The 22,730-nt window shown below is 42.1% G+C and overlaps 1 protein-coding gene across 12 annotated transcripts in view; it reads left to right on the top strand.

Moving 5' to 3' along the window:
- ARHGEF28 (Rho guanine nucleotide exchange factor 28) overlaps window positions 1-22,730 on the top strand; it is a 339,789-nt gene that overhangs the window by 241,592 nt on the left and 75,467 nt on the right. For 11 of the 12 annotated variants that reach the window (XR_003507199.1, XM_027520360.1, XM_027520357.1 and 8 more), the window contains 8 exons: window positions 3,231-3,273; window positions 8,211-8,334; window positions 8,682-8,814; window positions 15,763-15,818; window positions 16,890-16,938; window positions 19,343-19,487; window positions 19,567-19,694; window positions 20,877-21,017. Coding sequence is in view for 11 of the 12 variants with exons in the window: in XM_027520360.1 (XP_027376161.1) it covers window positions 3,231-3,273; window positions 8,211-8,334; window positions 8,682-8,814; window positions 15,763-15,818; window positions 16,890-16,938; window positions 19,343-19,487; window positions 19,567-19,694; window positions 20,877-21,017 (819 nt within the window). In the remaining variant the exon portion in view is untranslated. The remainder of the gene's footprint in view (window positions 1-3,230; window positions 3,274-8,210; window positions 8,335-8,681; window positions 8,815-15,762; window positions 15,819-16,889; window positions 16,939-19,342; window positions 19,488-19,566; window positions 19,695-20,876; window positions 21,018-22,730) is intronic. The other variant, XM_027520358.1, reaches the window with a different exon arrangement.

Here is a 22,730-nt window from a genome sequence, read left to right as displayed (position 1 = left end):
TCTTTTCCAGAGTGGATTTTCAGTTAGTAAAAGTACATAAAACATATAAGAGGAGCAGGCAAGTATTCTAAATTTCATTTTCACTATTGAGTTTTCTACTCTTAGCAAAACCCTCAGCTCACTGGATATCACATAAAGCATAAATTTTATTTTGATGAAATCACAAATATGTACACACCTCTCTGCTGCCTTATTTTTTTTAATAAAATGTTTTCCTCAAGGGCAGTGTAAACTAGAATTTATTCTAGGTTCCTTATTGTGAGAACTTTAGAGAATTTTATTTAAGTAAATTAGTGATGAAATAACCCAACTCCCCAGAGGCAAAGCATTGCAAAATAGATTATCTTCATTTCTTTATTTAATAAGGAACTTTAGCAAGTTAAAAGAACATACTTGAAACACAAATAGGTATATCTCAAACAGTATTTTTTGTGACCCATGTAAACAATAATAGATAAACTTTTATACAATCAAATTTTAATTAGAATACAGCATACCTACAGAGAATTGTTGGAGAAGGCACTGGCACCCCACTCCAGTACTCTTGCCTGGCAAATCCCACAGACGGAGGAGCCTGGTGGGCTGCATTCCATGGGGTCGTGAAGAGTCGGACACGACTGAACGACTTCCCTTTCACTTTTCACTTTCATGCATTGGAGAAGGAAATGGCAATCCACTTCAGTGTTCTTGCCTGGAGAATCCCAGGGACGGGGCATCCTGGTGGGCTGCCGTCTATGGGGTCACACACAGTCGGACACGACTGAAGTGACTTAGCAGCACAGAGAATTGATGCTTTTGAACTGTGGTGTTGGAGAAGACTCTTGAGAGTCCCTTGGACTGAAAGGAGATCCAACCAGTCAATCCTAAAGGAAATCAGTCCTTAATATTCATTTGGAAGGACTGATCCTGAAGCTGAAACTCCAATACTTTGGCCACCTGATGTGAAGAACTGAGTCATTGGAAAAGACCCTGATGCTGGGAAAGATTGAAGGTGGGAGGAGAAGGGGACGACAGAGGATGAGATGGTTGGATGGCATCACCGACTTGATGGACATGAGTTTGATCAAACTCTGGGAGCTGGTGATAGACAGGGAGGCCTGGCATGCTGCAGTCCATGGGGTTGCAAAAAGTCAGCCATGACTGAGTGACTGAACTGAACTGAACTGAACTGATACCTACAGAAAGAAGTACATATTATAAGCATGTAGCTTGATAAATTTTCAAAAGTGAATTCAGATAAATAAGTAGAATAGTTGTGGGCAACTCAGAGCTGCCCTTATAGTCTCTCTTAGCTACTATCCCAATTGTTAGCTGAATTCTGGAGTGTCATTATTTAATACTTTCTGTTCATAGTGTATTACGTAATAATTACATTTAAAGGTGTTATTGGGAAGTATTAATGTCAGTCTGTAGTATATAGTATTATTACAAATTTTTTGTCAGTGTATCAGATAATGCCTTTTTTTGGTCTATTATCTATCCTTAAGAGTCTTAGAGGACTCAGAAAGCAAGAGATGTGCTTAAGTATTCTCAATATTTGGAATATTTAAAATAGAACATATTTTACTCCTTTTTTCTTTCCTTTTTTCTTATTCTTGCTTTGTTATATTGCCATTATTTTGCATTTTTATGCTGTGTGGAGCAATGTTGAAAGCATAATCTTTGTGCTTGGACTTGCCATTCTAAAACAGTGACTCATGAATGGCTTCAGTCAGTATTTGCTGAATGAATATACTAGACAAAATGCATAAATTACAAAAGAAGTGCTGCAAGGCATTTTTTCCCCCTTTTCCTCCTGGGATGTCTTTTTGGAAGAAGGGAAAACAACACTGATACAAATGTCAGTTTTGATTTTTAGAATGAAAGATGGAGAGAAAGGACTAAGAAAAACAAGGATACAACTACCTTGAGGGGACAGGAGTAGACGATGGATTGAATTTGCCCTGGATTTTTTTTTTTAATACCATAAGTCTGTCTAGGATCTCCAGGTCCCCCTGACCTTAGCTTAGGTTGGGATTCCTTTTAATGGCAGCTTGGCTACCTTTTCACTAATAGTCTTAGAGATGGCGAATTAACTTTGTGCTATAACTATTTGGAAAACACTTAAGTTTTCTGTGCAGTGTGCAAAATGGTACCTTTGGCTTTTTGTCTCTAGTATCTCTGATTGTTAAATTCTGACAGTTATGATGTTTGAAATCTCAGATGACTGAGGGAAAAATTGAAGTTTGTAAGGGAAAGAGCCCTGATTTATGAGTTCTTTAATGAATAAGGAAGGGTATTTTTGCTTTACATACATACCGTAAATCTTTGCATTTGAATTAGAAAGAATAAGAAACTGAAATTAATTCCCTGTTTTTTTTCTGTGAATAAAAGCTTGTCTTTAGACAGTATATTTAAAAATAGGGCAGTTGAATGAAGTTTGATACTCTCCAGAGGTAAGAATTACAAACAGGCAATTTAGGTTGAGGTTACACACTAAATGTACAAAGATTCCAATGAATATTCTTCTATGGTAGCAAACATTTGGGTTGATAACATTTAGGTCAGTCAAAATCATAGGACTGCGAAGAGTAAATTAACTCTTAAGGAAAAAGAAATAATTTTAACGTGTGTGTGTGTGTGTGTGTGTGTGTGTGTATGATCACAGCACATGTGTGAAAGCTTGACTGCTTCAAAGATGTGTTCTAATGTTTCATTGTTCAGTCTGCTTGCTGCTGCTGCTAAGTCGCTTCAGTCGTGTCCGACTCTGTGCGACCCCATAGACGGCAGCCCACCAGGCTCCCCCATCCCTGGGATTCTCCAGGCAAGAACACTGGAGTGGGTTGCCATTTCCTTCTCCAATGCATGAAAGTGAAAAGTGAAAGTGAAGTCGCTCAGTTGTGTCCAACTCTGAGCGACCCCATGGGCTGCAGCCTACCAGGCTCCTCCATCCATGGGATTTTCCAGGCAAGAGTACTGGAGTGGGGTGCCAGTGCCTTAACTTAGTTCATAAAATCATTAAATGTTGCCATGTTTTGGCCTTCTCTCCATTTTCTCCAAATTAGGGAAAGTGATAAAGATATTTGGAGCAGTGCCCTAGTTATACAGAATAACTTGTTTTCTTGTTATTTGTTAACTGGTGGTATGTATAATGATAACGTAGAGTTGAGTACATTGTGTGCACTTCAGACTAACACATGACTGCTCATTCGTCTGCCTTCGTTTTCATTTTATTGTTCTGTGTCTTGTAGAGCAAAGAGCTTACAGCTTGCCGGAGCCACCGAGAGAACAAAGGTATTTTAACTCTTTCAGATTTCCTGAGGCACTGTTTGATCCATCTTTGGAAATGTTTAGCCATTGTTTTCGGTACCTGTTCAGTAGTTTGTGAGAGGTTTTGCATAAAGAGCCTGCTTGAGGCTTTGCTCCCTTTGTGATCTGCGTGGGTGTACGTGTGCCCGCTGCTCCGTTCAGTCCCTGGATGAGCAGGGCTCAGGACTGGGGACAGAGTAGGCTGGGGTTATTTTCAAAGCCAAACACTTCCAAGCACAGGACAGTGGGGAGCAGTGTGAGACCACCTGCTTTAGAAAGGCATCAGGTTCTCACAAGGTCTGTCCTCCACAACAGGAAGACTGCTGCGTGATAACAGGCCCTGGTGCCAGCTACAGAAAGTGTCTAACATCCCTGCTGTCTGTTATCATGGAGTCTTGTTTAGAAGTGTTAAGTTTGAAACAAAGAATAAATGATACAGAAAACGCTTTGAACATTATCAACTTTGTGATTAATATGCAGATTTGAAAGCTGTATGCCCTAAGCTGCTCTTTCCTCTAGAAGGTAAAACTGTCCTTGGAGTTAACCTTGGGCAGCCAATGAGCCAGCAAACTGGACCACTGTGTTCTGTGGGTCTTGAGAAACTAACTGTTATGAGTCACACTGTGAAACAGCCTTGGGGTTATGTCAGACATGGCACAAATGTTTGACTTTGAGAGACCATATGAGAAGGAAGAAAATCGTTTTAATTTGGGTGCTATTAATGCTCAAACTCTGAGATCTTTTACTATATAGATCAGAATGGACTATTTTGCTTTACATCTTGGACTGTAAGTATGAAGAAGAAAAAGAAATCTCCTTTTGTTCCTTTCTATTTTTTGGAAACCAGAATAGAAATTTTGAAACAGACAGACTTAGAATGCCACTTAAGCATAGGCCAACGAGGATGGCATCAGGACAATGACAATGATGACAGTAGAGAGCAATGACTGTTGTTGGGTGTTTTCATGTGCCTGGCACCATTTTAGATGCTTTACGTTTATGACTTATTTAAATTATTTACTGACTACTTCTGGAATTTGTTCATCATCCTGGTCATCATTTTGATTAGCAGTCTTCTCCTTGCCATCTTTTTAACAATTGAAGAAGTAGGCTGGGGTTATTTGACTGATTGTAAAGATTTATTTTTTAAATCAAAAATATTTTCCATCAGGAGAGGAATTTCAGACTGAGTGAGCCAATGTCAGAATCAGTTAAGTACTGACTTATGAAATGTGTTAGCTTGAATGGAGACACAGACAGAGAACAGACTCATGGACATGGGGCAGTAGGGAGGAAGGAGGAGGTGGGATGTATGGAGAGAGTAACACGGAAACTTACATAATCGTATGTAAAATAGATTGCCAATGGGAATTTGCTGTATGACTCAGGGAACTCAAATCAGAGTTCTGTTAACAACCTAGAGGGGTGGGATGGGGAGGGAGGTTCAAGACAGAGGGGACACATGTATACCTATGGCTGATTCATGTTGATATTTGGCAGAGACCAACACAATTCTGTAAGGCAATTATCCTCCAATTAAAAAATAAATGAATTTAGAATTTAAAAATAAAAAGTAAAAGGGCTTGAACAACAACAAAAAGTGTTAGCTTGGATGGAATGTATAGGGATCATCTCTTTCTCTCATATTCCTCATTCCTGGTCCCCGCCCCCCATTCTTTGGTCTGTCTCTGGTCTACATCCTGAAAGCATCCACCTTTCTTAGCCCTATCCCCTGGTGTATCCAGTAGAGTCGATCTTTCACCTCACCCACTGTATTCCTGACAGCTTGTTGGTTACGCCAGTATGATACCTGCCTAGACCCTAATGCTTTGCTTTGGTCATGTTATAGATATTTACTTGAGGGTTTGCCTTCTTTATTTGCCTTATTTATTTTGATCACTTAGTTTCTGGAAAAGAGTTCAGCCAGGTAAAAGGAGCCGGGGGGGGGGGGGGGCTCATTTTGGACCTTGCAGGCTCATTCCTGTAGGAGCAGACACTTCATCTATCCCAAGTCCTTAGGATTATGTGGTATGACTCAGTTATTTTATTGCCACCATCCATCTTAAATCTGATGGATCTACTACCTTTTATTTAAAAAAAAAAAAAAACTGATCTGAGTGTTCAAAGTTGAAGTCTCAACTCTGTCAGTTTTCAATTTGGAAAACTGGAGCTTTTTAAACACTTAGATGCCAGGTTCTGAAAAAAAACAAATAGGTTAGCATATTGACTAGGCCAAAGCCTTTGACTGTGTGGATCACAATAAATGGTGGAAAATTCTGAAAGAGATGGGAATACCAGACCACCTGACCTGCCTCTTGAGAAATCTGTATGCAGGTCAGGAAGCAACAGTTAGAACTGGACATGGAACAACAGACTGGTTCCAAATAGGAAAAGGAGTACATCAAAGCTGTATATTGTCACCCTGCTTATTTAACTTATATGCAGAGTACATCATGAGAAATGCTGGGCTGGATGAAGCACAAGCTGGACTCAAGATTGCTGGGAGAAATATCAATAACCTCAGATATGCAGATGACACCACCCTTATGGCAGAAAGTGAAGAGGAATTAAAAAGCCTCTTGATGAAAGTGAAAGAGAAGAGTGAAAAAGTTGGCTTAAAGCTCAACATTCAGAAAACGAAGATCATAGCATCTGGTCCCATCACTTCATGGGAAATAGATGGGGAAACAGTGGAAACAGTGTCAGACTTTATTTTTCTGGGCTCCAAAATCACTGCAGATGGTGACTGCAGCCATGAAATTAAAAGACACTTACTCCTTGGAAGGAAAGTCATGACCAACCTAGATAGCATATTTAAAAGCAGAGACATTACTTTGCCAACAAAGGTCCTTCTAGTCAAGGCTATGGTTTTTCCTGTGGTCATGTATGGATGTGAGAGTTGGACTGTGAAGAAAGCTGAGTGCCAAAGAATTGATGCTTTTGAACTGTGGTGTTGGAGAAGACTCTTGAGAGTCCCTTGGACTGCAAGGAGATCCAACCAGTCCATTCTAAAGGAGATCAGCTCTGGGTGGCCACCTCATGCGAAGAGTTGACTCATTGGAAAAGACTCTGATGCTGGGAGGGATTGGGGGCAGGAGGAGAAGGGGACGACAGAGGATGAGATGGCTGGATGGCATCACTGACTCGATGGACGTGAGTCTGAGTGAACTCCGGAAGTTGGTGATGGACAGGGAGGCTGGCGTGCTGCGATTCATGGGGTTGCAAAGAGTCGGAGACGACTGAGCAACTGAACTGAGCTGACCTATCATTCTTTAGTTCCAAGAGTTAGATCTCCTCCCATATTGTTCTTCTCTTAGATATTGGATGGCTCTTGATGGTGTCCCAAAAGGTGTTCCAGAGAGGATTTCTTTTCAGCTTTCAAATGTACTTTTTTCTCCATTCCATGTTATTCCAAGAGTTTTGCAAAGCAGAATGCTTAAAACACAAGGGGTATAGAAATTTATGGATATATTAAGCAGTGGGTTATCTGAGAGGGTGGCTGTGAAAGTAGAAGGAAAATAAGAGGGCCTGGGTTCCTCGTGTTATTCTGAGTAGTTGTAAGACACTTTCATTTCTGTTTACCTTTTAAACTATTTTCTGTAAGTAGCAAACCCAGTTTCACTAACTGCAGGATTTCGATGGCAGGACACACACTGTCCTGCAGGACCGAGAGGTAGCTCTGAAGTATTCCTTATTTATTTTAAATGCATTCATAGATATGAATTCTCAAGTCTAATAGAAAGGTCAAATAACTTAGTTTTCTTTAATGTGTACCAGGTAATTACATGTTATATTTAAGTGTGAGAAAGAACCTTAGAAATAATTTAGTCTTTGATTAGATAGGAAAAGTTGAAGTCCTAGAAAGTTGTCATTTTACATTTCATGCATATCTATAGCATGCTTGCTTTTGAGAAGTATTTCCCAGAGATGAATGTATTAGCCACTAACACTGACAAATGGGAAGTCTGAGGGGGATAGAGAGACATTGGTTATGAAATGTTTATTATGGAAATAGTCTGCAGAAATGTTATCTGCTTGATCTTTAATATATTCATGCTTTCTCTCTCTGTGATAAGATTAGAAATATCAGAAGATCAGACACAGTTCTGGGAAAATAAGAAAGTTCCAGGGAAATTTTATTTTCATAGCTGGGACCATTTTTTTCCTCCTAAAGAGTGATTCCATGGACTAGTGGAAAATAAATGATATTCGGTGTGTTCAAAGATTGGGTACAGTTACCTTTAGCTTACCTCTTATTTTGAGGGAGTTTCTGTAGTCTTCTCTCCTTTCCAACAGAGAGAATCTCAGGTTGCAGAAAACGTGACTGAGTGGGAGAGACGGAACCCTGAGGCAGATGATCTGTTTCTCAGGCTATACGGACAAAGAAATGTGTGTCTTCTGAGTATTATCTCTGTTCCAAAAATAAATAAAGTCCCAGTTTCATGTCATTAGTTATTTGGCTTCTGGGTACTAGAAAAATTCTATTAGCATGGTAAACAGGGAGATGAATGTTTTCAGAATAAAGTTGTGATTCTAGGATTTCCTTTATTTCTCCAATATTTTAATATATATTTTTTAAAGTATTCAGAAAAGCTGAAAGAATTATATACTAGAATACCTATTTCCACCACCTAGATTCTGTAATTGTTAGCATTCATTGTGAGGTAGTTGCTTTATCACATACCTGTTCAAGTAAATATAAGATGTATTTTTGAAAGTTTCTATTCTTATCTTTAGAATAACCATTAAAGGCTGAAAAAATATATATGTTTAAATATATGTGTAATATATATACACAAAAATATATGTGTAAAATACATCTGTGTATTTTTCTATACACACACATATGTATGTATGACTCCTGGTTTTTTTGCTCCCTCTGATAAGTTTTATAAGCTGTGATAACAGGTTCTTTTTTGTAGAATTCAGGAAGAAGAATGGGATAAATACATCATACCTGCCAAATCAGAATCTGAAAAATACAAAGTGAGCCGAACTTTTAGCTTCCTCATGAATAGGATGACCAGCCCTCGGAATAAATCAAAGGTAATTAAGGTTTTATGCCTACTGTCCATAAAGCATGAATGGCTCAGTTTCTGAGCAATTAGTATAGTTTGCACTTTCCCTTTAAATTCACTTACCACAGATTTTATACACACACGTTTAAACATCTCTGTATTTCATGTGGGGCATTTTCCAAGTCATTGGAAGTACAGAGACCACGTCATCCTGGTAGAGGTTTCATTTTGGCGTTATCGTATCCCTTGGTGTGCAGCCCTCCTCTCCGGATAGGACACATAAAGACTTTGTATGACTTCTGTACGTTGGCTGGCTCTGAGCATTTTTCTCTTCTTTTTTTTTTCTCCACGTTGCTGCTGCTGCCATACCTGAAGACAAAAGGCAAGGATGCCAAAGACAAAGAGAAACTGACTCGACATCAGTTTGTCCCTGGAACTTTCTCTGGGGTTCTGCAGTGTTTGGTTTGCGATAAAACGCTCCTGGGGAAAGAGTCATTCCAGTGCTCCAGTAAGTTCTTGGGCCCCACATGGGCTGTCTTCCCGCTTCGCCTCCCGCGAGAATAAGCATCCTGAGGGTAGTGCCATCGCTCAGTGCGCTCACACAGACGTCTGTTTCTGTGCCTCCATGTGGTTTCATTAGCAAGCAGCGACCTGTAATGGCTGACTCCATACTTTTTGTCCACATGTGATAGTCTCTCCCCAAACAGGCTTGCATACCTTACTGCCTACTGATGTCTCCACTTGGAAGTCTGAGCAGTGTCACAAATGTTACGTGTCCCCCTGGGGCTCCTCTCACTTCCCTCTGTGCCCACCTACAAGCTGACCCTCTCAGTTAATGGCAGTCCCATCCTTCCAGCCAAATGCTTGTGCCAAAATTATTCCTACATCCAAGCCTTGAACGTTACTCTTGGCTCTAGCTTCAAAATATATTAATATTCAGAGCCAACCACTTCTCACACCTGCCACTGTTAGCAGCTTGGTCTAAATCTGCCATCTCAATGGCTTTGCAACTGGTTCCCTTGTGCATTTACTGCAGAAAGTATAGTTCTCAAAACATCAGTCTGAGTGCGTTTGTCAAGGCATTATCCCCATGTTCCAGATTCTCTTGACACTTCCTGTCATCCCCTGGGACAGCCAGAGCCCTGGACAATGGCTCCCAGGCCCCCATGGTCTCTCCTCCCGTCCCCTCCCCGACTCCTCCGGTTCAGTCCCTCTGGCATCTTTGCTGTTCTTCCAGCATGCCAGGCTCCAGGCACACTCCTGCCTGTGCGCTCTCCTGCATATCCCCCTGCCTGCAGAAGTCTTGCCACAGTCAGGCGATGGTTTGCCCCCTCACCTCCTTCAGGTCTGCTCAGATGGCACCCCTAGTTAGGCCTTTCCTGACCACCCTTTGCTTGGCTTACTTCCTGTCCCCCTTTCCTCTTTCTTATCCCACTATAGCATTTCACATCATCTAACTTGCTCTCTGTTCTCTGTATCAATTTTATTATCTGTCTCCTTCACCAGATTATAAATTCTACAAGGGATGGGTTTTTGTCTGTTGATTTTGTCCTCTGCTATGTCTGTAGTGCCTGGAATAATGCTTGCATAGTTCAGTTCAGTTCAGTTCAGTCGCTCAGTTGTGTCTGACTCTTTGCGACCCCATGAATCGCAGCATGCCAGGCCTCCCTGTCCATCACCAACTCCCAGAGTTCACTCAGACTCACGTCCATCGAGTCAGTGATGCCATCCAGCCATCTCATCCTCTGTCGTCCCCTTCTCCTCCTGCCCCCAATCCCTCCCAGCATCAGAGTCTTTTCAGTGAGTCAACTCTTCTTATGAGGTGGCCAAAGTACTGGAGTTTCAGCTTTAGCATCATTCCTTCCAAAGAACACCCAGGGCTGATCTCCTTTAGAATGGACTGGTTGGATCTCCTTGCAGTCCAAGGGACTCTCAAGAGTCTTCTCCAACACCACAATTCAAAAGCATCAATTCTTTGGCGCTCAGCTTTCTTCACAGTCCAATTCTCACATCCATACATGACCACTGGAAAAACCATAGCCTTGACTAGCCGGACCTTTGTTGGCAAAGTAATGTCTCTGCTTTTGAATATGCTATCTAGGTTGGTCATAACTTTCCTTCCAAGGAGTAAGAGTCTTTTAATTTCATGGGTGCAGTCACCATCTGCAGTGATTTTGGAGCTCAAAAAAATAAAGTCTGACACTGTTTCCATTGTTTCCCCATCTATTTCCCTTGCATAGTAGGGGCTTAGTAAATATTTGTGGAATGAAAGAATAACTCAGTGCAAGAGAATTCAGGCCCAGGCAGATGAAATACATTTTGTGGTACTTGTTGGTGACCAGAATTCAGGAGACATTTTGGAAGTGGCATGGGAGTACACAGGGAGGCGAAGAGCAGGGGAAGATTATATGTAAAGTTCTTCAATAAATTCCCAAAAAATGATTAAAAATGTGAATGTATCCATTCACATTGTCTTTCAGATGCCAGTTTCATTGCATGTTTGAATGTTGCTTTCCTTGGGGACTTGATTTCTTTCTTTTATGGGACCTGATGTAGCATCAAGCAAAAAGAATAAAACTACTCTAAAAAATAAAGTGTGTTCATTTAAAAAATAGCATCAAGCAGTCTAACTGTGATTTACTTTGCTAAATTTTTAGAAGTTTGTGGAAAGGATTGTTTGTGGATTGTTAATGGCTTGCCTCCATGACTTCCCTGGTGGCTTAGATGGTAAAGCGTCTGCCTACAATGCAGGAGACCCGGGTTCAATCCCTGGGTTGGGAAGATCTCCTGGAGAAGGAAACAGCAACCCACTGCAGTATTCTTGCTTGGAAAATCCCTTGGATGGAGGAGCCTGGCAGGCTACAGTCCATGGGGTCGCAAAGAGTCAGACACGACCGAGCGACTTCGCTTCACCACACTTGCGTGTCAGCAGCCAGTTTACTGGCGTGATGGCACATGCTTCATCAGTTGCGACTCCTTTCTTCTTCACAGGGTCAGATCCCTTCATCTGACCCCCAGCCACATCTCTGACCTTTTTGTCCTCTCATTTTTATTTTTTTTTACTAATTAAGAAAATTAAAATTGATTGATCTCTTTGTATTTGGCTGCACTGGGTCTTCATTGCTGGTGTGGGCTTTCTCCCGTTGCGATGAGTGGGAGCCACCCTTCCCTGCGGTGCACAGGCTGCTTTTTGTGGTGACTTCTCTTGTTGCTGAGCACAGGCTCTAGGGTGAGCAGGCTTCAGCAGTTGCGCCTTGCGGGCTCCAGAGTGCTGGTTCAGTGGTTGTGACTCAGAGACTTAGTTGCTCCACAGCATGCGGGATCTTCCCCAACCGGGAATCGAACCCACGTCCCCTGCATCGGCAGGTGATTCTTAACCACTGGACCACCAGGGAAGCCTTCTCCTCATTTTTAGATGAACTCCTCAAGTTGGGCTGCCTCCACCCACTGCTCTGGTGTCCGTTCCTGCCACGTCTTCCTCAATGATCGGATTTTGACCTCTGTCCCTACTGCTTAACAGAAGTCCTCTTCTGGATGGAAACACGGAGTCACTTTCTAGTCACTTCTGAGCATCTTGCCTCGCTACTGTTCTCAGACTCCCTGCTGTCTCTCCTGTTTCCGTGTCTATTGTCCCTCCATGCAGAAGGATGTCCCCTTTTCCAGAGCACACTGCTCTTCTGTCCATCCCCTGGATGGTCTCCTTTGCCCTAACTTTGTGTGCCCTCCAAACTTGGTTCTCAGGCACTTGTTCTTTTCTCTTTATTGTTTCTAAGTATAGTCACCCATATTTTATTCTAAAATATGGTATTTAGACCTGTTCTTCCCAGATGAACATCGTTATACCTCACTTGCTACTTCCATATTTCCAGTTGCCTAGGGAGGCTGAGCCCCCATGTAACTTGTGGCCCTGCTTGAGAATTATGGCAGAGCTACCGTATAAAACAATACTGTCCCCATCGCATCCCATCTGTGGGCTTCGTCTAGAGATTTTCTTGTCTCCCAGACCAAGGTGTCTGAAACCGACCTCACAGTCCACCTGCAGAAGGCTGTTCTTCCTGCTGGGTTTGTGATGCCAGCTAGAAACTTGGGCATGTTAGTCTTAGCTCCTCCTCTTTCTGTCCTCCTAGTCCATGCGGTCCCTCTTCCATTTCCTTTCTCATGGTTCCTGCTCTGGTGGCTTCTCATCAGCGCTTCTGGGCTCTTGAGAGCAAACTGTGCTCGCTTCCCCTCTCTCCAGTTGCTTTCGCGGTTTATCGTGGGCACTCTCGCCACCTTCGTCTTAATGAAGTGCTGCTTCCATCCACGCATGTGCACTTGAGGACTTCTGTGTTTTTCTGTTTGACTGGACTAAGCTGAGGTTCTTCAGATGTGTATTCGGTTCTGCCTGTGAATATTACTATATCTAATCTTGAAAACACAATATGATATAAAACAAATAATATAAATATTCAAAGTCTTGTGGTGTCTGTATTCGTCTTTATTAAAGCCTGAGTTGCTAGTTTTCCACAAATATTTCTATAAAATTCTCCTTGTTTATAAATAGACTTCACTACTTACATTTTGATGTTACATGATTTGATGCACAGAAGTTTACTAATCACAGCTTCACTGCAAATTTAGCTTTCATAAACTTAAAATTACCCTAAGGCAGTTAAATGCCTTTTATAAGAATTTTACATTGTCTAAAATTGATATTCTGTTGACTTTCTTTTTGTTTGTATTCCTCTTAACTATTTCTGTGTTGTTAATTTGAGGTGTGTGTCTTTAATTTAGCTATAGGTAATTATAATGTAACTGAGAGAACTTGCTTTATATTAAGCATTTTTTCCTTATTTACATTTAATTTTACAACGTCCACTATCTTTCATGGTTCTTTGCTGTTTTCCTTGATGTCTGGTTTAGACCATATAGTGTTGGCTTTTATCTTCTCCAGGTATTTGGCAAGGTAGACTTTTTTAATATTTACTGATAATAAGTATTAATAAGGAGCTGTGGAAGGCTTATAACTTAATACTCTTATTTCTCTTATAGTTACTCTTTCCCCACCCCAGCCTCTATGAGTATACTGAATTAATTATTGTCATTTTTATAATGTGTTTCATCTTTTAGGAATAATTTTATATTTCAGTAATAATTAGCTATTTGTATTCAGTTCTGTGTCTCTACTTATGGTAACTTTGAAGATGCGGTACTCTGGTTTGGTGTCAGTGCTCACTTTTGCTGTATTTTTCCTTCAGTAAAAACTCCTAATTTTGATTCTATTTTTAATAGGCAGTAGGATTTCAGATAATTTTTTCCCAAGAAGTTTATTGGAATAACCTGTTTTCTGAAATCTTGTGTATCTAAGGTGATATCTTTGTTTCACACAGTAGCCAGTTTTATCTGGCTAAATAAATTCTTCAACCAAACCTTTTCCTCTGCAGATTTACCAATACTGGTCCCTTATACCTAGGCAGTTAGTATTATACTGAGAACTTTTAACTTCTTTAAGAGGACTTTTAATTTTTTAATCATACAGATATTGTTAGAATGTGTCTATTAGAATAGGTGCCATTTAATGGTTTTTTTCCTAGAAAACAGTAAGACTTTTTTATTTGCCTTTTTTGGGTTCTTTTTAAGCCTTATAAAAGTTTTTGTCAGTTGTAGCTGTCAGTTGTCACTTCTGGTCTCATCTTTTTGATTTCTTCCTTGGAGAAATGTGATCTGTTATCTGGCATCTTTGTATGAAATCTTTTGTTTGATAATTATATGCTGCATTTTCTCCACGTTCTGGAGAGAATCTTTCAAGTTTAATTTCATAGTACTGCTTTGATGCTTTGTCACATCGATTCTTCTCAATTTAGCTTAAGTTCCACTCTTGCTCTTTTTCTTCCTTGAAGAGCTTTCTTGTCCCACAAAGTTCCGTTTGCCTCTCATCCTGTTGGCCTGTGGTCAAATCCTGTATTCCCTACATGACCTTTGGTCTGTTTTGTGTATCTCAGGGAGGGCACATATCTGCATTTTTCTTCTTTTTTCTGGATTTTGGAATATTCAGTGGCTCCCTCTTGCTGTGAATTTTCAGTATAACTTGGTTTGGTGGTCTCTCCTAGCTTCTCGTTTTTCCTGTCTCATTCTCTTGTTCTGGGGTGAGGAGGAAGTATCCAATTTCAGTGATTGCCTGCAGGGCCAGTTCGTGGACAGCTTGGCTTCTGCTCATTGGCCACTGAGGTGTTGACTAGATGCCTCGGAAGACCTGCAGGGGGAGGAAGAGTGTGGGCTGAGTGTCCTGCTCAGTTCTCAAGGGGCCGCAGCTGCTGTCCAGTGTGGCTTAGATGGAATTCAGTGAGAACGTCTCCCCTTCCAGAAGGATTTGTCTCGTGGAGTTTCTGATAAACCACAGGCTCCTCCGTCTATACACAGCGTGTAGGGGTGGGGGTGGATGGGATGAGGGCGTCTCGGTGGGCCAGGTGGAGTGGGAGGGGGGAGAGGGCAGGAAGACATCAGTCTGGCAGCAAGCTGTCCCCATGCAGGGAGGTCTCTGAGCCTAGCCTGTGGGCAGGAGAAGTGTTCCCTTCCGCCTTTCAGTGAGGTGAGGCCACATTGTTTCATGAAATAAAACGTAGGCAAGCTGCTAACTGTTCTCTTTAATTTGGTTTCCTCTGATTAGTAGGAATTCTCTCAGAGCCCGACAGTGCATTTTTTTTTCTAGGATTGTAGTGCGTTTTCCTTTCTTTCCGTCCTCATAGGCATTTCCCTCAGTGTGTGAGTGGGCAGTTGCCAGATGTAAGAGGTCCCTGATGAGTAAAGGGTGTGGAGAACTGCATGAGTTCTCAGGCAGAAACGGAAGTGTGTGTCACGCGTAGTTTCAGCTGACGTAATCAGTAAGACCCTGTGCAGAAGGGGGAAAGTATCTCCAAGGAAATTAAAATATTAACGGTGTGTTCTGCTCCAGTGGTGGGACAAGAATGTGGTTTAAACATGTTTTCTTTCCTTTTTAAATTTTCTAAGTAGTTTTAATGTTTACGTGTTATTTTTATTGTTGTTGTTCAGTCACTAAGTCATGTCTGACTCTTTGTGATCCCATGGACTACAGCACACCAGGCTTCCCTGTCCTTTGCCATCTCCTGGAGCTCGCTCAAACTCATGTCCATTGAGTCGGTGATGCCATCCAACCATCTCATCCTCTGTCGCCCCCTTCTCCTCCTGCTCTCAGTCTTTCCCAGCATCAGGGTCTTTTCCAGTGAGTTGGCTCTTTATATCAGGTGGCCAAAGTATTGGAGCTTCACCTTCAGTATCAGTCCTTCCAGTGAATATTCAGGGTTGATTTTCTTTAGGATTGACTGGTTTGATCTCCTTGATCTCCAAGGATTGTTACTTTTATAATGATCCTTAAAGGCATGATGTAGCCTTATGCATTTCACTTTGCAGATTAATTTAAGTAAGATGGACACTTTTCTCTCTTCTCCTTTTGTTCCAGACTGTAATGGAAACGTACATAAAGTCTGTAAAGATGCTGCCCCTCCGTGTACCAAGGTAACGTGTCAGCCCGTGTGGATACTACATGCTTGTGTGTAGCTCGCTGCTTCAATGTTATCTGTTTATATTTTTAGATCTACTATTACTGTCTCAATTTATTTTTAAAATGGTCATTGTAATGATAACACATGCTCAAAGTGTATACTTATTCACTTAACTATGCACTTGTAGAAATAGAGGGAACGTTCTGTTTTTATTACATGATATGGGTGGGTTAGACTTTCTGTCAGGACCTACTTGGTTTACCATTGCAAACCTTGTGAGTATGGAAATGAAGTTTAGAGCACTAAGTCTCAAATACCAGCCCACATCAGAGTTGCCTGGAGGGCTTGTTAAAACACAGATTTCTGGGCCCCTCTCCCAGAATTCCTGATGCAGGAGGTCTGGGGGGGTTCTGAGAATGTGCCTCTCTGACGTGTTCCCAGGTGATGCTACTGGTCCTCAGACCACGCTGTGAGGTGTGCCGGACCAAACACTGAGGAGCGTTCGCAGTGTCTGGGGGTGGGCTTGAGCAGATGGAGGGGTTTATCGTCATGGTCCTTTGTCTCCCACTGGAAACCCAGGCCAGGAGTGCATGTGAGTGAGCACGAGGCCCCTTCAGAGGGAAGTGTGCGGTCTCCAACCCTGTGTTATTTGAAACACACATTTTGTCGGGTCACAAAGTCGAGGGTAACATTTCAGTGCTCAAGGTCGCCGTGTCCTGTAGCTGGGAGGAATAGCCCGGAACAGAAAGAACAAGTAGGAAGGAGATAGCGCTGCCGTGACTCCTCTCTGAGCCTGGGTTGGAACAGGAGCTGGAGATTTGCGGTCCCCTCAGGCTTTTACCAAAGCCGGGCTCTTGCTGAGACCTGTTCTGGAGGCGCACCTCCCTTACAACGTGTACATCTCATTGTCATAACACTTTTCTCTTGGTTGCGTTTTATGTCTTTTGCTTTGAATTCCTCTTTGTGTGAAATAAAAGAACATGAAAATGGCAAAGATAAGAAGCCTGTTCTGTTTAACTGTGGACGTTCTTGTAGTCGAGTGGTGCTTTGATCTTTCTTTTTGTGTTTCTCATGTTCATTACAGAAATTCCAAGAGAAATATAATAAGAACAAACCACAGACCATCCTTGGAAGTAAGTGATATGAAAAACGGCAAGAACTTTTCTCCATTTCGTACATACCACACGTTCCCCGTCTCTTTCAGTTCTCCGATTGGCCCAGTTATTCCTCCTTTCATGGCATATGCTGGGCATGTTTTCTTGTTTAGTCACTAAGTTGTGTTCGACTCTCTTGTGACCCCATGGACTGTAGCCTGCTAGGATCCTCTGTCCATGGGATTTTCCAGGCAACAATACTGGAGTAGGTTGCCATTTCCTTCTCCAGGGCATCTTCCCAACCCAGGGATTGAACTTGAGTCTCCTGCCCTGGCAGGTAGGTTCTTTATTCTGAGCCACCAGGGAAGCCTCATGCTGGGCAAAATTGGCATCATTTTTCTTGACAAAGAAAGCAAGAATGGCAGAAGCTTTGGCAACGTAGTAGCCTTTGTGCTACATGTGCTTTATGATCCTTTAGATTAGGGAAGGCTGAATGGAGGTCGTATTATGATGTTGCCTCAATTTTAAGATGCACATTAGTGTAATAGGCACTATTGATAACAGCCTCTTGGGGGAAAGATAAACACCATATTGAAGTGAAGTGAAAGTTGCTCAGTTGCATCTGACTCTTTGCAACCCCATGTCCATGGAATTCTCCAAGCCAGAATATTGGAGTGTGTAGCCGTTCCCTTCTCCAGGGGATCTTCCCAACCCAGGGACTGAACCCAGGTCTCCCACATTGCAGGCAGATTCTGTATCAGCTGAGCCACCAGGGAAGCCCAAGAAAACTGGAGTAGGTAGCCTGTCTCTTTTCCAGTGGATCTTCCCAACCCAGAAACTGAACCAGGGCCTCCTGCCTTGCAGGTGGATTCTTTCCCAGCTGAGCTACCAGGGAAGCCCGATCACTACATTAAATGTACATAATTTTATGTTTTCCTAGCAACAGCACATATTTATCTTGACCAATACAGAAGATATGCTTCTTAAGAATCACAAGATTAGGATAAAGTCCTCAAATTGAGAATCTATAGATTCTTATCAGTCTCTGTTATTCATTATCAGAGCAACCTGGTACGTTTTAGTAGCCAGCCTGAGGCTGTGGTTGCATCAGCTCCATTAGAATGACAGTTGAAATTTCAGGGTAGACCTGTGTTTTGTTTGCATGTGGTTAAACTCAGTGATTCTGTTTTTTCTTGAATTATACATGGTTGAAATTGAAGTAATTGTCAGCCTTTGACAGTCTTTACATTGCATGCAAGAACCAGACAGACCATTGTCCTACGTTTGAAAATCCTTTGATTTGACGTGAGAGATCTCACAGTTTCTTCTGCTTCACATATTACATAGCTTGCCCTGTGGCGGGCACTTTACGTTTGTGGTCACTTTTCACTTCAGTGCTGCAACAGTGTGATCCGTGTTTTAGAAGCCATTTGAATCAGGGTTGTTAGGGGAGTATGCAAATTGATGGCAACGTGTGACTGCATGTGATGTTACCCAAGGGAAAATTAGTGCAGGCAAGTGTGACATTGGTCACACCCCTGCTTCTTCACCAGAAGTCCCTTTGACCTCAGCTGGAAGACACTCCTCAAATTCGTAAGGTGAAACATGAAAATAACTAAAAAGCATTTTAGACTTGATAGAATACCATCTGTTCCTTCTCTTGACTTAGGAGTCGTGAGAATAAAATTAAATCATACACGTGTAGAATCCTTTGTAATGTCTTAGGTTTCCATATAAGTCTTTTTCCCCCTTTACTTGAGAAAGGCATGTGCTAAGCGATCATACAGGATTGAAATATTTTCGGAGAGTCACTTTTAATACACATCAAATGCAAATGTTTAGATGCCCATCCCATTTTAAACTGACCAGAAAGGTACTGAAGCATCGTTTCATTTTTTGGTAAGTGAGAGAGAAGAGCCCCGCTTGGCTTGCAGGTTTCATCTGCCTGCCATTCTTACAGCGTAAAGAACAGACTCCCCAGCATCATTCCAAGTCGTTGACGTGCTCTGTGTGTGTGTGTGTGTGTGTGTGTGTGTGCTTGTTTATATACGCAGTGCGCATTCTCGTGACAGTGCTAATAGCACCTTGTATCTGTTTACAGCTGGCTCTGAGGAGTGCAGCAGGATTTTATGGGCAAGCTGCCCCCGTGTTTCCCCATTCCATCTTCTGGTTTGTTTGTGGAATCCCAGCTGCCCCCAGTTTCTCCACGTGGGTATGCTGAAGCAGGCCTGAAGCCTGGTTCCAGGAGGGTGTGAGCTGGAAGGGACGTTTCCAGCAGGTGTTGGGATGTGGCCAGGAAACTGGTTTCAAGGCTGGGCTTGCAACACGTTAGAAGCCGCCATTGGAGTGTTCAGCTTTCTGGCTTTTAAGTGGCTTTATTTAAAACTGGCTTTACTCGTTGCCCTCTTTGGAAACATCATGAAGTGTCCATTCTGATTTCCAGATTCTTCGTTTCGAGACGTCCCATCGCCTGGGCTCTCTCTGCACCCTTCCTCCTCCATGCCTATCGGGTTGCCAACCGGGAGGAAGGAGATGGCAGGGCAAGTGCATCCCTTGTCCAGAAGTGTCCCAGGCACCACCTTGGAAAGGTAAGGCTCGCTGTGGTGTGACGCCTTGCGGTCTCAGTGTGGCAGCCTGAGGGGCTGACTGTCCTCCCTGCCCCTCCAGCTTCAGGAGGCCGGGGGCATCCTTGGAGTCCGAGAATGATGGCAGCACCTGGAGAAGCAGGTCTCACTCTGACGAGCTGTTCCAGCCCATGGGCTCGTCCCCCTCCACGGACTCCTTCTTAACGGAAGGTGAGGAGAAGATGCCTTTGTGCTGACATGGGTTTCTGTGAGCATTTGCTGAAAGGGATGTTTTCCGAAGGACATAAGATGGAAGCATTTTTCTTTTATTCTGTTTAAGAGAGTTCTGTTTCATGGTGTCTCTTTGGTGCAGGTTCTTCTGATAAAAACAATGAACACTGAGCCCCAGAAGAGACTCCCAGATAGTAGCCAAGGGAACATGATGTATTTTTTAAAGGGACATACTCTCCAAAGAATGTCATAAACATCATGAAGAGAAAGATGTTCTTTAAAATTTTTTTACAGCTGTTGATGAATTGGAATAGGATCATACTTTAAAATATATATATATTTCAGTTACTTAAGACTGGACTTGTCTGGATCTCTAAGATATTTATCCCCTTGTGTTGCCTCCTACTTCTGGGGGAATAAAAGCATTTTTTAAAAACATGTTTGTGGAGAGGACAATCTGGGGAATTGCTTGTTGTATCCAAGCTGTATTAATAGGCAGAGGAAAACCCAATGAAAGGAGAGGAGTGGTAAGAAAGAGGTAGACTCTTCCCCATACATCTGCTTATTCTAAGTCCATTGTCATCATGTCTGTACTTCTCTGAGCTGGATTCTCTCTGAGGGGTGCTGTTCGGACAAGTAGAATTTAGTTTTCCCGAAGGGGGTATGTGTGTGTTGTCAGATTCTCTCAGAAAAATCTGTACTCACATGTGACTCATAGCCTCGTACCCTGCTTCATGTTTATATTGAGGATAGCAAGGCAAGTGAAGAGCAAACCAAGTGGACACATACAAGATTCAGTGTTGAGTGAACAGTGCAGAGTAACGTGGGGCGAAAAATCAGTGAGTTCAAGGCTGTGTGAGCACGTGTGGGCTCTGCAGATGACCAAAAATAAAACTCAAATAGAACAAGCCAAACAAATGAAAGAACTTTTTTTTTTTTGCGTATACACACAGCAGCTGTTAATACCTGATTCTGCTTTGCTTTTCATGCGTAATCTGGACCATTTCACTAGTTTGGTTTCAGTTGTTTCAATTCTGTATCGCAGTATTTTGGCTTCGTTGTTTCTATGTTCATAGCGGGTTTCTTTAGGGTGATGAATCTATAAACGTAGGCACTTGAGAAGGTCTGTTTGTGTTACACGTGTTCACCCACTTTAGCTTTTCTTTTCTTAATGGATGTTAGATGTCGTGGATTCTTCTCTGTGGAGTGACCTCAGCGGCGATGCCCAGGAGTTTGAAGCGGAATCTTGGAGTCTGGTGGTGGACCCTTCATTTTGTAGTCGGCAGGAGAAGGATGTCATCCAAAGACAGGATGTCATTTTTGGTAAGCGTTACAATCATGGTCTCTGGGTTGCAGCGGTGTGGTGCAGAGGCAAGACCATGGATTCAAGCTGGAGTTCAAATTCTGGTTCTACCATTTCCTGGTCACTTAGTCTCAGATATAATAATAACTCACCTGAAACTCAGTTTTTCCTTTTGTAAAATGGGGATAATGAGGCTCAGGATCAAAATGTTGTGAGGCTTGAAGGAGGCCTTGTACATGCTTGGTACAAAGCAGATTTGATTTCTTCTACCCTTTTCAAGTTGAATTAGGCCTGATCTCTACTCGTTTGCCTCTTCTGTTGTAAGAATCACAGAGAATGTTCGCGTTTTTAAGGTGGGTAGTCAAGGCTGCTGCATTTACGGCCTTGTAGTTTGCCTGCACACACCAGGGACGGTCACTCACGAGATGCAGTGGGACCGACAGCACCTGGACTGGTATCACGTGTGATTGTGGGTGGCAGTGTTGAGGATGGGGTTCAGTTGTGGGAGGTTTTACGATTTCATGCTACCTGGGGTGAAGGCAGTCTGAATTAGGGAAGGTTAGATGATAGAGTTGTTAGGAAAAAATGAAGCTTAAAAATTTTTCAAGTATAAAGTAGATGTTGGAAAGTGGTTCCAAGAAGGCACCTTAACTTTAAATATGAGCCTAGCCCTTAGTTTTCACTAATCCTGTGTGTGCAAAGCACTGCAAAGTCCGGTGGTGACTAGGGCCCCTTCTCCCCTGTGTGAGGTGGTTATGCAGGTCAGATGAGCCGATGTGCGTGCATGCTGTGAAATCAGTCTAAAGCTGTGTAGGAGGGAATTTCTTTGGAAAGGGTGGTTCTGTCCCCTTTAGTATTTCCCATGCAGTTTGTTATATTGTAATTTTCTTCTTTTATTTCTTGATTTCATATATTATTAAAAATAGTCTAACCCATTTGGGGTGAATTATAATGTAGTGTGGTTCAGAGCATGGGCCTTTGGGCCAGAAGGTCTTATGTTCCAGGGAAAATCGTTTACCCTCTTTTCTTCATTGGCTTTTAAAGATAAGAAAATCATTCGTATATTTGGGATCATAATGGATTAATGGATTAAATGAAGTGACATGGTAGATACTTAGTACAGAGTAGGTGTTAAAAATGTGGTAGGATACAATAATAACAATAAATTAGTGGGTAGAGAGTTTTGTTTATGATAAAATAATAAACAAAGCCACATTTTGATTTGTTTCCCCTCCATGGCTGATATTTTGTATTCTTTTTTAAAACCTGTATGTGGGTTTGGAAATACTCGTTAGTCTAGAACCGACACTTCTGATGCTCTTGGTAATGGTGAATTATTGTTTTCTCTCATGGTGTATTTTTAAAATTGATATATCACAAAAATTGAGATCTAAAGTTCACCCCTTTACAGTGTACAAATCTATATTATAGTATATTTGTAATGTTTTAGTATATTTATAAAGTTGTGCAACCATCCACCACTGTCTAATTCCAGAGCAGTTCCATACTCCAGAGAGAAACGCTGTGCCCAGTAGCAGCCATTCCCCTGGGCTCCCTCCCACCAGCACCTGGAAACCACTCATTATTTTCTGTCCCTATGAATTTGCCTATTCTGGACATATGGTGTGTATTATGCAATATTTAGGTTTGGGGCCTGGCAGCTTTCACTTAGCATACTGTTTTCAAGGTCCATCCATGCTATGATATAATTCAGCACTCTGCTCCTTTTTGTG

Source organism: Bos indicus x Bos taurus, chromosome 20, assembly GCF_003369695.1.
Source record: "Bos indicus x Bos taurus breed Angus x Brahman F1 hybrid chromosome 20, Bos_hybrid_MaternalHap_v2.0, whole genome shotgun sequence".
In the NCBI taxonomy this organism is placed as follows: Eukaryota; Metazoa; Chordata; class Mammalia; order Artiodactyla; family Bovidae; genus Bos; species Bos indicus x Bos taurus.
Note: the sequence above shows the minus strand (reverse complement) of the source record. Positions and strands in the feature narration are given on the sequence as shown.